The sequence below is a fragment of the Diadema antillarum genome, unplaced genomic scaffold (assembly GCF_040938485.1).
Source record: "Diadema antillarum isolate AM-2024a unplaced genomic scaffold, OU_Dant_1.0 seq00001126_RagTag, whole genome shotgun sequence".
Classification (NCBI taxonomy): Eukaryota; Metazoa; Echinodermata; class Echinoidea; order Diadematoida; family Diadematidae; genus Diadema; species Diadema antillarum.
In genome coordinates, this window is record NW_027271940.1 from 1,088,770 (window position 1) to 1,104,643 (window position 15,874).

Below are 15,874 nucleotides of genomic sequence, written 5' to 3' on the forward strand. Positions count from 1 at the left end.
GAATGAGCTGATGATGTCATCACCTCACAGTTTTCCACAGATTTTGAAAAAAAAAGTGATGAAAATCCATTTTTTCTGCTATAAAAGGTGCAAAACATAATCCTATCCTTGGCTGAATGACTTCAAAATAATGATCAGTCAGCTTTATTAGGGTTTTATACTGGGGCATAGTTGCATTTGAGCATAAAACTGGAAATTTCAAGACTTTGTGTACAAATTATATGGCAAGTTTTGAAGAAGTGACACTATCAACTCACTCATTTGCATTTTCATATTGACTGTTCAAGAACTGTTTTCTTCAAATAAACAAAATTTCACCATTTCATTACTTCCCTAATATTCTTCAGATTTCTTTGTATTTTTGATGTTGTGCTTCAAAAAGAACAAAAAAAAAAGATAACTTTGCTCTTCCTTTCAGACTAACTTTTAATTGGTCCGGCATTGTTCATTAACATATGATAAACACACATGTTGGAGGATGATTAGCAAAGTTAGAAAACAGTGCATGGATTTGTCAGGTAAATGAGTATGCTTTTGACATTTTTTTTTGGGAATTTCACACCTCTTTGCCAATAAGGATTTAGAAATTTATTCATGACATAGGGACCGAAATTATTGTACAGGACAGGTTTATTTCCACATGACCTGGAAGAAAAATTGATAGTGGTTGAAAGGTTAGATGTAATCATAATTTGATTTGTTGCATGGGACATGTTCTTTAGCTTTAATTAGGTGTGGTCCACTCCTATTCACTCTCCATGTATCCTTTTGTTCCAGTTTCTTTTTTCTTCCTTGTCTGCATGCAGTCCTATGTTCTCCAACAATAGATTCCCACCTATACATTTCTTCTCCAATCAAAGACTTTTTTTTCCATAGAATGCCTTCATGGGTGACTCACGCCCTCCTTGAATCTTTGCTAGACAGCGGTCTTAGATTGAGAGATTGTGAAGTCTTGTTCGATACGGCACCTCGTAGCAGTGCGAAGGATGCCGTGACACATTATGCCCCAGTACCTGTGCATTGCCCTAGAGCACTGGGGAGACGTAATCACAATGCAGTGAAGGGGAGGGGGTGGGGGTGGGGGGACGTCAAGCCTTTTATCCAGCTGTTTGTGTCCTGAACTTCTGCCCCCATGAATAACTCATTGTGGGAATGTTGGTGCCACTGTGAATACTTAAATGGAGGTGGTGAGATGTGTGGATTGTATGGCATGACAGTGAGGCTTTTATTACCCTTTGGATGATACAACAACCACAAGTGAACTCTCCAAATTTTCTCCCCCCCCCCCCCCCCAAAAAAAAAAAAAAAATCAGATTTGATGGATAACGTCAGTAGTGCGCTACTTTCATTTCAATGAAATTATGCTGTATTTCTTTGCTTTAAAATCTAGAGATTTCAAGAGATTTCATTGCAATTTTTTCCACATAAAATGCTATGTTCACTTTGACTGTAAAGACTATCAAATTAAGCTTTTAATAGAGTTTTTTTTTTGGTCAAAACATCAAAATTGCATTTTCAGGTAGCACTTTTCAAAGTAAAAGATAGTGTATGAACAATGCCATGCTATGAATGCAAAGAAGATATCTTTGATCCGTTAAATCCCATGATACAGGAAATTCTGTTCTTTGCCAAAACGAACCACCCAGAATAGATTTGGGAAATGGCACCAAAAAGTACCATACTGTGAAAGAGGCTATTTTATTTTTGATCTCCTTGGACTCCCCTTGCAACACAATGCCATGCACACAGAGGTTTGAAGGTCTCTGAAGATGTAGCAGCTGGGGGGAATTACAAACTCAATTCATCGCATAAGATCATTGGAAAAAACAAAGAACTATTTATGATTGACTGATAAGTTAAAGGGCCAGATCACCGAAAAATATGTGTGTGGATTGAGTGAATGCAACAACATTAGTAGAACACATTGGTGAAAGTTGAGGAAAATTGGACAATCCATTCAAAAGTTTGAATTTTTCAAGTTTTTGTGAAGCCATTGGCAGATGAAAATACTACTACAGTTTGTGATGTCATATACAAAGAATGATATTAAAGAAATATAAAGAAAATTCAACATTCTCACTTTTCCAGCAGAGTAAAAGAGCACTTCACTTGCCTCATTCATAAAGCAGGAGGAATGATAATGGCCTTATTCTATGTCAGTAACAAGTCGAGGGAATGTGTAATTTTGTAAAGAATGGAATTTTGTGGAAGTCTCTGCATATTTTCTGAATATCATTCCTCATATGTGACATCACAAACTGTAGTTGTCTTTTCATCCAGCGATGGTGATGCTGAAACTTTAAAAACAGATTTAACAGATTGTCCAATATTCATCAAACTTTCACTGATGTGTTCTGCTGATAATGCTGCATTCATCTGATTAACACATATTTTGGGTAAACCTGTCCTTTAAAGGTCAAATTAGGTCTTTTTGTTTTATTTTGTTTTGTGACACATAGTTTTGCATCTTTTTGCATCTTGTAATAATGAACATTACTTCCTATGATGCAAAGTTGAGAACATGGAATCAAATCGGTAATTTTGATCATTTTTTTCTCTCTCTCCTGTGACATTTCCTTTGCTTACTTCACTGGTTTTTTTTTTTTTTTTTTTTTTTTTTTGGGGGGGGGGATGGTGGTGGTGGTGGTGGTGGTTTCATAGATTATTTCCAAGATATGATAGCTCCAGCTTCTTACCTTTATGTCTACTAGAGTCGTACCCTGAAACGAGACTCGAGAGCCAGGAGTTCACATTGCAACAAAAGTCAATGTAGTGCCCCCAATGGCAGTAGCCATACATCTTATGGCAATACCCTAAATGGTGATGTTTCTTGTTTCAGTATTTATTAACCTTTAATGTTTCTGTAGGGGAAAAAAAAGGATCATTTCTACCCAGGGCTGATTTTGTTTCTTCAGTCATATAGATGTGCCAAACAGTAGTGCTCGCATTATTCACCTGTAATGAGCCCTAACATTTTCTTTTTTCTAAGATCTTAAAGACATAAATTGTATTCAAACCTTCTCTGCCAGCATGCCACTGAATTATATCTATGATGAAGACAAAATGTTTCAGGACAAAAGTGTAGCTGTGATCATTGATTTCATTTGTGTTAGCATTTGAGCAACATTCCCAGCTCAGTTTTATGTAGTTTTGATTAATCACAGGGAAATTCTGTTTGATGCCTTTTTTCTTTTCTTTTCTTTGCTGTCTTTTTTTTTTTTTTTTTTTTGCTTTTGTTTTGTCCATGTGTCCTCTAATAACACTGGACCCCCAGGGTCTGGTTTTAGGAGGGATATCCAGAAATACAATTGAATGAATATTGCCAAAATTATCCAAGCATTGACAGCAGAAGGTCAATCATGAGTTTTAACCAAATATTTTTAACGAGCTTCCTCTTTAATTTACTTCGAAAGAGGAACTCTAACACAGGTTTTCTTGCCTTCCATTGAACCGGAGACTTGAATGGTGCATTGTTGATCTCTAGCTGTGTCATTCAAACCATTATAACTGTGATGGTGGGGTTTCCCAGTATCTGCCATAGTTGGTATTCATGACTACTGCTGTTATTCATAGCTTTTATTTTATTTTTTTTTTAGCCATAGAGAAGCAAAGCTTTATTCTACAGAAAAAGAAAACAAGAAAGGGTTTGGAGGCATTATGAAGAAACATTGCTTCAAACCGTTATGTTGTCGATGAAAAACCATGAGTCATTCTGTGTAATGATTTAGTTGGGAAAACAAAACAAAACAAAAAAAACAATGGCATTTCAACAAGTCTGGCTCTGTAGGAATGTAAGATTAGCCTGTCTAGAGCGAATTGAGTGTTCAAACCAATTGGCAAGAAGTTTTGCCATCTCGATTTTTGTTGATTAGAGTAAATATTAAGTGGTGTGAGATGGATTCATTTATAACATTCCTCTTTCTATCATTCGATGGAAAACCAACTTACAAAATGGATTTTAAATTCCCTCTAGTACGTGCTCATACCTAGAGTGTACACAGGGTTGTTCCACGAGGTACAATCCTCAAAATTTTAATACACTGTGAATTGATATTTGGAAGGATTTAATGAAAACATACGTACAGACTTTGCCAGCTTGCTTTATTATGAAGTCATGAAGTTGATGATAGCTAGTAGATAATTTCACGAGTGTATGAGTGCAGCATGTAATTTGGGTGATGTTCCTTCTCCTGAATGTTCAATAATCTGAAAATAGGATAAGGTCCATTATTATTTCAATTTTGGATTAATGTTCTCTTGGAATAACAAATTGAATGAACCTTTGGAATGACAAACCTTGTTTCATTTTTGGAGTTACAAACCTTCAGAATAACAAACCTTATTTCATATTTGGATTGACGAACCTTCCGAATAACAAACTGTAACTGTAATTTTCTTCGTTTTAATCCTTTTATGGACCACCATTTCACATGCCACAGATAATTCATGCAAACAATTCAGGTGCCAATGGTTAAGCCAGCTATCTTCAAATAGGAGCTTGCCAGCCTACGTACCACAGTCTATGCCTCTTGTCTCACACACAGTAGCAATACAGACTCACTCCTCGGCTACAGACTGTGAAAAGGGGATGGGAGGGGGGAGGGGGAGACTGGAGTCTGATATGTTTTAGGGGGTAATTAAAGGTGACGGGAGTCACTGGAGGAGACGTCATGTGATACGGACATGACTGCCTCCCTCTTTCCTCTCCCGGAACCTTCTCTCCCTTAGCGGTTTCCTTCTGGTCCCAGGAATCTTTGCCTTTGACAATTAAAGAGCCTTTCAAGAGCAGTCATGTGAAACATTGCTCTTCATTTTTTTTTATAATTCCTAGTTGTCTGTATTGGTATAGCCCGCCCATTTCTTACCTGAAGTAAGACAAAAAGGTCGTGAATGTGCTTTGCATTAGCACATAATGTCCTCAAACTGTATGTCGTCATAGTTCCGGGATAGGTAGTCTGCATAAGTTTCCCTGCTCTTACCCACTTTAGATAACTAGAGTAGCATACCTTGGTATTTGATTTGTTAAGACCCAAAACTATGCCAATCCTTGTATCTGCTAGAGCAATATTATTCATGTACAAAACTCTTTCCTAGTCAACATAAATGAATCTGAAATGGCATAATTTACATTTGAAAAAAAAAGCAGGGCTTAAACTATCATGCCAACACAGCTTGAAGTCATGTTCCATCTCCAACTCCTACAGAAATAAGATTTTAAAGAGTTGATCAGGAGTGACTGCATGATTGATGCCTTATGAATGAATTTCTCATATAAGTTTTTGTTGGTAGTGAATGTTTCTGCATGCTTTAACATGCATGCACTCTGGCATGCGGACAGACAGACATTCACTGTGATGCACGCATACAGACAGAATTCTGTACATAAAAAAGTAAGATCCAAGGATCATCACGATCCCATAAATAGTGCACCCGATTTCCAAATTCTTTTTAGTCTGTATGTGTGGAGCTTTTCTCCCTGATTACAAAAGGTCACCAATATGTCAGACTTCCACAAATCTTCTTATTTTTCTCTGTCTCCCTCTTCATGAAGAGCTATTCAGCATACACAAAATATGTTACATTTTGTACTCAGCCACTGATGTGGTTGTTTTTGAGCAGTATGACTTAAGATGAGAGCTGTCATTCTAGACTATTTGGGATAAGGGTACTTGAGTGAACATCCATGTCTCGAATCTTTGATTTACATGGAAAACTGAATATGCCACTGAGGAAATTGCTTACAAATTTATTAAAAGTGTGTGAGTATTCAACAACAAAAATCTGTGGTTTCTTTGTTCTCACCGTGCTTTGCATTCTGCTGTTTGCCTAGGTTCCGTCAAAGCCCTCATCAACAAGTTTCAGCAAACCCAGCTCAACGGCAACGACAACAGACACATCCAAACCGTCCACTAATCCCTCATCATCATCGTCTTCAACGTCGACGCCCTCCTCCTCAACCACCACCCCTCCGGTATCGTCTACCACCCCATCAGTGCCCTCGCCGTCGCGCAAACCCCTGACCCCCAAGATTGACCGTTGTCTGGTGTGCCAGAAGGCAGTCTACCAGAACGAGATGAGCAAGTTGGAAGGACACGTGTTCCACCGCCGGTGCCAGAAGTGCAGCGAGTGCCAGCGAACTCTCACGCTCTGGAACGTCGACATCACGGGCGATAAGCTCTACTGCAAGCAGCACGGCAGCGTCGTCAAAAACAAACAACTCCAAGAGAGACTCGTTGCCGTCTAGCATTATTTGAGTCGGTGTGTCTTAGAGGGACAACGGAAAGACTCACTTCTCTGGACATATATATGTGTGTACATTGTACTTAGAACAAGAGACTGAATGCTGTACAAAGTCAGTAGAATCATACTCCAATATAAATATATTCTATGATTATTATCATGAGAACTCACCATACTTGCATATATGCTATACCATTTAGCGGAAGAGTCTAATGTGCTTTTATATATGATAAACATGAATATACTTTCTGTTAATGACATTTGTTAATCTCTAACAGAATAAGGATTACAGTTAATTGATATTCATATATTCATATAATAATATTTATATGATTACAAGGGATGCAAGAGTCACCCCTATGTGACTGTCAGTTGTGTCACCAAACAGGTTTTAATATGGGACTTTTCAGGATTGCTATTTACTCTGCTGCTATAAAAACAAGCAACAACAAAAATGGCCAAGAAAAATAGGAACATTGTCAAGAAATATTTTTGTTGTAATTACCTGTTCTGGTTACTCAAGACTACAGAATGTACCATCTGCATGCCCAAAAGTATCGACAATCTCTTTGAGTAGCATTTAGGGACAAAACAGAAACAAGCACTCTAAGCAAGGCAATGAAGGTATGTCTGAAATAAGCAAGAATACTTTTTTATTTGTATTTCTGCTGCAGGATCCTGGAAATATATCTTATAGTGTAAGGGGTATGCTCTCCTTACAGAAGTAATACAATTTTCAGTATTTACATGAAAAGAAATCAAGTATTGTGACTCATTAAACACCTCATATACAGATTTTTGCTTTTGTTTACTGGCCATGGAATGCTCTACTTAAAACAATTGCACAGATCCAAACTGAGGAATATTCCTTCATTTTTTTTGTTGTCTCTGATTGGTGTAAACTTTTGATAGAAGATTTTACTGATCCTGATCTACCAAAAGAAGGACAAGAAGGAATGCAGTGGAATGATATTCATGAATTGATCTGATGTTACTCGTATGACCTCAGCTGACCCCATCTCTGACCCTCGTCTGTATCTGAGGTGCATCCTGGGATGATTGGACACTGCGGCTTCCATGCACGTGGGTGTGATCTACACAGGAGTTGCCCTCATTTTTTGAAGTAACTCTCGTCTATTTTTTGAAGTAACTCTCGTCTAATGTCATAGGCGGGAGTCAGAGGAGGAACCGTCCATCAACATTTACCATTTGAGGTGCGTGTAGCTGCTGTGGCCTTCAGCATCCTTCTAGCGTTGTCTGATGGCAGACAGAGTTTGAACAATATTGCTGTGTTCTTGATGACACGATGCAGTTTATTACTACCGTGTGAATGTTGACATGATATCATACAACATCTGAACAGGTGCACATAGACTAGCTGGCATACGCAGAGAGGGACCCCAATGCATCTTTGGACCAATCGAACTCCCAAGGCTTTGCCACCTGTGTGGAGCGCAAGATTTAGCATGGCCGCTGACATGTGGAACCTTTCCACGCAAAAAAACAAAGCTTGCACAAGTTGCATCTCTGCCTGGTTTAGTAGGTGTGAGAGTAAGCACAGAGTAGACACAGTTTATACAAAAGTTTCAAGGGAGTTTTGGGGAAATTTCTATATGCACTGGACCATGACTTGTGATCAAACTCCGCTATCACTGATTTCTGGCAGCTAATGAGGGAACTTGAGGAATCACAGTGTTCAGAGTATGGGCGACAATAAACATGTGGTGCAATCCTTGGGTCTATTTGTGCTGACTTTGTAACATGATAGTATAATTTTTTTTTTTAAATGTACATATGAAAGTTTTGTAAATATATTGTATAATCGTGGCTAACAAAGAGATGATATAGCAAAAACATTTGTTTATCTTTGTGTATGAAAAATGTAATCAGGACTTTGAATAGAACTATTGTTTGTGTAACATGTCAAGTAATGGCATTATCCCCTGCTCCTAGTAGTAGGAAATGTGAATATTTTGCGTTGAAAATCATATAATAATTCTCTGTCTGCACTTGGCATTCTTTTGAAAACAGTTTTGGGGAAAAGATCATTTCAAGTGTAATATTTGAGGTTATGATTATTACATGTTGTAATGTGTGTAGGCCTACAGTGAAGCATGCAATTTTAGGCAGAATTCTGGACAAATCTGTCATTCCTCCCTCTCTCTGTATCCTCATGTCGTTATGTGACTATCAACAATTAGCAGCAGTTTGCAATTAGGTCTGGATCTTTATGACGATATGTCTGTAAGCACATGTTGTAGGATGGCATGTTTCACTGATCCTATCCCTCTCTCTCTCTCTCTTTCTTTGTATCTATCTATCTATCTATCTATCTATCTATCTATCTATCTATCTATCTATCTATCTATCTATCTATCTATCTATCTATCTATCTATCTATCTATCTATCTATCTATCTATCTATCTATCTATCTCTTTCACTTTCAGTTCTTGGTCTTCCATTATCCGAGAATTACTGGTAGTTGTAGAACAGAGTATTCATGATGGACATACTGTGTTTACCTTTAAGTTGTAACTACGTTTTGCATAGATTATGTGATAGCCTGCATGCTCTCACAGAAGTACCAGATACATGCTTTCTTTGAATTTATTTATTTTTTTACTTTTTCATTGCTTGTAATTTGTTATGTAATATTGTACACTATAATGCCAGTCAGATTTGATTGCCGCACAGCTTGCAGGAGAAAAATCTTAAAGGGCAGTTCAGTTTTTGTTCCAATGCTTTTCCTGGCATTATCAATGTATTCAAGTTGTTTGACATTGACCAGTGAAACTGTAGCAGTCACATGTTGAAATATGGGATTTGGTTTAGATTTTTTTTTTCTATTTTCTATATTGAATTCATTATGTGTGTTGTATTCACTATTTTGTGTATGGTGGTTCATGATGTATTCTTATTCCAGATTATTCCAGCTTTGATTTTTCAAGAGAAGTGTGTATTCTGTATTCCTACATTCCCTCAATTTATTCATTTTAGTGGATAGAAAGAGACAGAGGTAGTTTGAAATGGCCAGTCCCAGTGTGACCAAAAAAAATTATAATGATACAATACAAATATTGTAAACTTTTGCAACATTCTGCAGTCTCATATGCAGATTTCACAGTTTTGTAAGTTAAACAGATTCTTCATGACTGTTTTCCTTTGTGGCTTTATTTGTGTATTTGTGGGTTTGTTTGTTGGTGTGTTTTTTTTACCAAACATTGACTCTTCTTTGGATTCCAAATAATATGATTGTCCTAGCTCTTTCATCATTTTTTTTTAACCAGCATGAGAGTTTCCATGATTTGCTAAGGTATTTTTGTACCAAAATAAAGAAACTGTTGTGATTGACTGTTTTTTTTTTTTTGGTTTTTTTTTGTGTGTGTGTATGAATGAGTGTTATGGTATTTTCAAGGGAAGATTAAGACAAATGGGATTTTAAGGGGATTGTTTGCAATCTTCAGCATCAATGCAATGACAGCATAGGTTGGTTTTAACTCATTCCTTCTCACATTCTCTCTCCAATTTATGTTCAATGTTTTACAAATTTAGTGCCTCTTTCATTTCTATATTGCGAGCAGTGCCTTCACATCAAATCAAATCAAATCAAATTAACATGCCACCAAGGGATAGATAAATGGAACTTGTGGCTCTACAAGCAGTGAATTTGGGGAGAATTTGTTACTGTTTGTAATCAATACCTCATAAAATAGCATTCAACTGCATGATTGTATTCAAATCAATGAAATCGCTGTGTATAAGTGTATTTGATTGTTGATATGAGATGTGTTTTTCACTTGTTGTGTTTCTATATATTCCATGTATATAGGCACGCAAGTCCAATAAAACCAGGTTGTATTCAAACAATAAATTGTAGAATTAGCACATGTTTTGATATCATTGAAAATTCATTGTGACTGCATGAATTAGAAATATGCAAGTACACTACTTTTTTTTTCTTTGTTATTTCTTGAATATTTGTTTAAAGACTATATATAATGTAAGTGTCTCTGTTCATGCTTTTATTTGCCAGTTTCCTAGATGTATTCTGATGTACCATTGAACTCTAAAGTAGTGAGGACTGCTTGAAGTGGCAGTATATATCAATATGACTTAGACGAAAAATGTGTGTGGAGTCGGCTGCAATCAAATCATTTCACAGAACCCAAGTCAAGTTACATGAACAAAATAAAAAATATACAAATAAATGTTGAAATAGTTTTGTTCCTGATTCTGGCTGAAAGATGATGTATATTGACAAGAAATATTTGTATCTCATACGTTTCATATTTGTCATGGTTGCATTTGTTCAGTGTGTATTCATAATCGTTTCGATGTATAAAGGACTGCAGAATTATCGTATGCAATAGCAGTTTACTATGTCTCAGTAATCCTTGTTCATTGACAGATTCAGTGATAGACTTGTATGTTTTACAGTAGCAAATAGTAGCTGCTTTTTCATGTGCGAATGAGGATGATGTGTGTAATGTATGTTTACGTAAACTTGAATACAGTAACAACGTGTACACTTATTATATTGGTATGTAAATAGTTAATATATTTTTGTCTGTCGCAGTGATTATGTAAGCATGAGTGTGTAACAAGATGAACTGGTACAGACAGTCATTTTTTTAATGTAACCTTACCACTATGTTACTGTGGATAGCATATCAACATTTATAGTAACATGGAAATACTGATGAGAAGATTTGAAAACTTACAATCTACTTCAGTTTTTTTTTCTTGATCTTTCTTGCTTCTCTACCTGTGTCATTTTGTATACCACACACATGCGGTGCTAGATCACAAATTTTCACATGATAAGGAATAAAGAGCAAGCTTGTATGATAAACAGATGTTGTATGGTGACCTTGTTTATTTTGTGGTGGATTGGTTGAATACATCTCAAAATGAGTGTTCTTCCCTTGGTAGAGAGATAAACTTGCTGATCACATCCGTCTTTGGACTGTTGTGTCACATACAAACAAGATTATCTTAACAAAACTTATCTATGTAATGATTGCATACTGAGCCTTCTGTTTATCGGTTCCATTATGATCAGTAATTTCTGAGGAATCTGGACAATTTCCGTGAAAGGTAACATTGTGCACCTACTTGGTGCTGTTCCAACAACAACAACAACAAAATTGATTTTGGATGCTTTTGAAGCTATGCAGTTTTGATTAGATGGATGTGTGTGCATGTTTTGAAAGAAGGAACATTTTCATGTTTACAATACATGTACTCTGTATATGAAGGCCTATTTGCTTAATCATTTGTTAGTCCCTCCATTAAGCGTTTGTGAATTTAATTCATATAGAAATCTCTCTCTTACAGTTCAGTGCTACTTCGATCCTGGCAAAGTTGACTTTGATAATTATATACTGGAATCAGACAAAGAAGATGGTAGAAATTTCCCAAAATTCACGCAAAATGATACAAAGGAATAGTTACAGAATTTCGTGTGAAAGCAGGCATCACATGTTCTTTAAATAACGAGTAATGATGTTGGTCACATCCATTGCAAGTGAGACAAAGCAATGATGTCATCTCTTCTCAACACCCCCATTGGTTTGTACACAAAAATACTCTGTCTTTGGTCTATGATATTGCAAGTATTACCTATACATCATCATCACTGCCAGGTTTAATATTACATTGTTTGTTGCAGAAGTTGCAAGTTTTTCTCACTGAGTTCATGTCAAAAGGGTTAGATTAAGATTTGTGGACAGGATAATACCAATGGGATACTTGTTAGGGGTGATGACATCATCACTTCTGTCATGATCATTAGGTTGTCACTAATACATGTATCACTATTCACTTAAATTGGCAACACTTTGATAGTGCCTGATTTTCCTATGCAAGTCGGATTTTAAAGAAAAAATACCTATCTTGATCACGTGATCTTTGCTATGAGCAACTTGAATATGGTGTGGAATTGCTCCATATGTGACCAATTTCAGTGATAAGACGTAGCAGACGACACAAATACAGTGCCAGGAGACTGTGAGGAAACGACTTCCTAGCACCAAGTCCGCACAACCAGCGAGTGTTTAAGAGCCCCGATCTTCCCGTTTGACAAACAATTATCATTATCAGCCATCATTGTGTCAATTTACACGATTACGGGCGGGAAGCAGACGAGCCGTAGGTGTGGCCTTTGAAAACAAAAATAAGATCAAGGAGCACTGCTAATGTACATTACTGTACATGGGTGTATAAACGCACACGCACACGCACATACACACGCACACACACAATGACACACGCGCAAAGATTCAAGGTTTTAATTCGGGCACGTAACGGTTGCGACTGCACAGCAGCGCTTTTACACAAAGTGGTTTCAGGTCAAACCCCACCCCAAACTCACACACGCATACACACAAGAAGAAGAGGAAGAAAGGGGAAAAAAGGAGAAACCAGCTTTTGATAATTATGTTCTTGACAAAAGAGCCCTTGGATAACATTGATATAAGATAAGTTTTGTCCCTCGTCTTCAACATTCCCTACAATGAAAATGCTCAGTTAAGTGATGCTGTCCTGATGTAATTTATTTTTGTATTGTTCTTTCTGTGAGAGAGCAAGGCAAAGACAGAGTTAATTTTTTTTAATTTTTTAATTTTTTAATTTTTTTTTTTTTTGGGGGGGGGGGGGGGCTGTTTGTTTGTTTGTTGGGGTTTTTTTAACATTATTTAGATCCCAGGATTTTTTTTTTCTTGCGCGTATTGTTTAGTGTTGGTATTCAGTGCTTTCAGTGTGCTCATTATGACGTCCCTCCCCCTTTTTTTTTTTAGCTTAAAGGAGTATAATATTTTTGCCCGTGCGTATACAATAGATAGAGGGGATGAGGGGGGGGGGGGAGAGAGATTGATGTGTAAGACTGTAAAAAAATTTTTTTTTGGTAAAAACTTTGGTATAAAAAATTTTTCCGAAAGTCTTTTGATCACCCTGAATAACGTCGAAATCTCGCCACTGTCGCATTTTTCTCTGGATTTTTTTCAACATCAAATGCGATTTGTCATATTATAGCCACTCAAGAATCACTGGATTCCCCCATCCCAAAGAAAATGGCATTGACATTGTATGTGAACAGGTTCGTAATGGTAATAAATAGAGATAGAGGGAACTCCCTAACAAAACATTTTAACTTCACTCTCCAAAGAACATTCCGTATAGCTGCGACAAATGGATGGACCAACGTCAACTGCAAACACTTATCAAGCAGATAAACAAATAGCAGAGTTCATTTGGCATCCCGGAAAAATATGTTACGTGGAATCGAGACTATATAATTGCAACAGGTACATGCGTATAAAAAGGGGGCAAAAACCACTGAAAGGGGAAGAGACTGGTTGAAAGAATCGATTTCATGTTTTGGTATTAAATCCCTGAAAGTCGACGTTTGTAATATTTTACCAAGAGCGAGAAGAGGAAATTCGGACAATATTATTTCCCCCTCATCCCTCCTTCACCCACTTATTTGATAACAAGTGATACTGTTGGAATAGTTGGAATAGCAACGAATGATATTGTTAGAATATAGTTTGGCATTTATTACACGTTAGCGATTTAAATCACCTAGTTTGCTTCAGTCAAGTTTCACACCATACCCTCCTTGTGTGATAGTTCGAATAATCGTTCATGTCAAAACTTGCCACAAGACTTATTCTAGAATCGCTCAGCAATATATGCGTGACCTAAAAACCAGCAATATTTGTGTCCATTCTCATATACATGGATTGTATATTCCATCGCACAATTAGAAATAAATGTAGATATCCGAGAACTACTTTTTGTTCAAGAACTAAATCATTACAATGAGAGAAGAAATCGGGTTTGTGTGTTTGTTTGTTTGTTTGTTTGTTTGGAACTTGCAATATTACTCGGACAACAGCCAAACAAAAAGTATTAGAATTTTTCAGTAAATGTTTTTATTTATCGAGTTACGATTGTTATTTTTGATTTTTTTTGGGGGGGAGGGGAGGGGACACTGGAAACGTTAACAATTGACATTATAATGCCTTCAATTTGATATTTGCGACATAGAAGAAAAACAATGGCATGATGGAATAATATTTTATGGGAAGTTTATTTATCTCATATATTAATAATCGCAAATTAGTAGTCATCCCTATGTCTATTGTATCTTGTCCGGAAAACACTAAATAGGCCTACTTTGAATAATAGATTCCATAAGAAGACAATACAAGTGTTATATTGACAGATATCATGATTACACCACAGAGGAACTAAAGGCGAGTCTATTACCTCTTTGATTAACTACCTGACTAAGAAAGAGAAGCTCCTTGCGGAAGTGCCCCACCCAACAACCTTTCATTTCCCCCCCCCCCCCCCCCCACCCCTTTGGTCCTCATACCGTGTCTACAGAGAACCGATCAACCTGCTGTACACACCCTTAACATGACATCGAGTCATACTTTGCAAACTTTATACCGCGCTGTATAACTACCCTCAAACTTTGGACTCTGTAAGTGTTCTTACAAAATAGTGGAATGAATAGGGGAATCGAACATCCCTGAATCCATTATTGATGCTGTTAGTTTTGGTCTTGGTAATCGGGATTTGCCAGGCAATAGGCTCATTCTCAACTACATACACGTGTGGTTTAGTTCAAATAATAGTGGAGATAGTCGCTCGCTTGGAGATTAAACCAATAATTGAGCCGACTGCGGCAATGCATCATGATAATGTATTATTATGCTATAAGCGTGCATTGCGGAAGTTGTAAACTATAAAGCATAAACCCATAAAAACTGACATCGTGCAGAAAAAAAAATCCCGGAGTGTATATTTTCGTTAATGTTCATCATTAATTTATGTACCTCATCCCGACCAGTGCGTAATTAAGTATGATGTGACAACGAGGAATAATTAATCCGTAACTCTTTTCAGTTTCCTTCTTCGGCATGATCAGCAAAGTATTATTGCGTTTGATCATTGGTCGGGGCCCTGCCATGTCACGTGTGTGACACTGATGTAGCCAGCAGGTTGCCAGATTTTACTGAATATGGATTTAATTTCATTGCAGAAGTTCTGAATAGAATACTCAATCTGCGGATGTTGCATCGAGGTATTCATGCAGTCCTTGGAAACAACACTGGCTCAATGTTCAATTAATTTTGGGAGAGGTATTACGAGTACAAAATTTATCAATCAATGTAATGAATGGGATGTGATAATTTTGGTTCTATTTCTGTGCTATCATAATTATGATGATGCTTAATACTGTCAGATATTGCAAGATAATTGTGTACACAAGTTATGTATCTGATGAAGTCCCACATTCCTCCACCTTATAACCCAGTGAAATGTAGATATTCTATGCCAAATCTAGCAGTCAAAAAGCCCATGCAAGAAGTGCTTATACGTAAGCCCAGAAATGTTTTCCTTTGTGTTTCATTATCATATTAATGATCGATTCTATGGGACAGTCGTCTGCTCCGTGTTGCCCGTATTTTACTTTATTTACATGTAAATTCGATTAACACTGCCTTTCTCCAGCATACACCCTGCGTGCTTCCGTCACCTCTTAACAATCCAAGGTCAGTGGAGCGAAACAAATTTGATTAAATTTCACCGTGCGTCGCTGATCGAAAATAATAATTCATT

At 36.9% G+C, this 15,874-nt stretch overlaps 1 protein-coding gene across 2 annotated transcripts in view; it reads left to right on the plus strand.

The window, feature by feature from the left end:
• Window positions 1–6,467, plus strand: part of LOC139743993 (uncharacterized) — a 42,483-nt gene extending 36,016 nt beyond the window's left edge. For both annotated transcript variants that reach the window (XM_071654462.1, XM_071654461.1), the window contains one exon: window positions 5,831–6,467. In XM_071654462.1, the coding sequence (XP_071510563.1) occupies window positions 5,831–6,244 (414 nt within the window). In that variant the 3' untranslated portion in view covers window positions 6,245–6,467. The remainder of the gene's footprint in view (window positions 1–5,830) is intronic.
• Window positions 6,468–15,874: the final 9,407 nt, after the last annotated feature.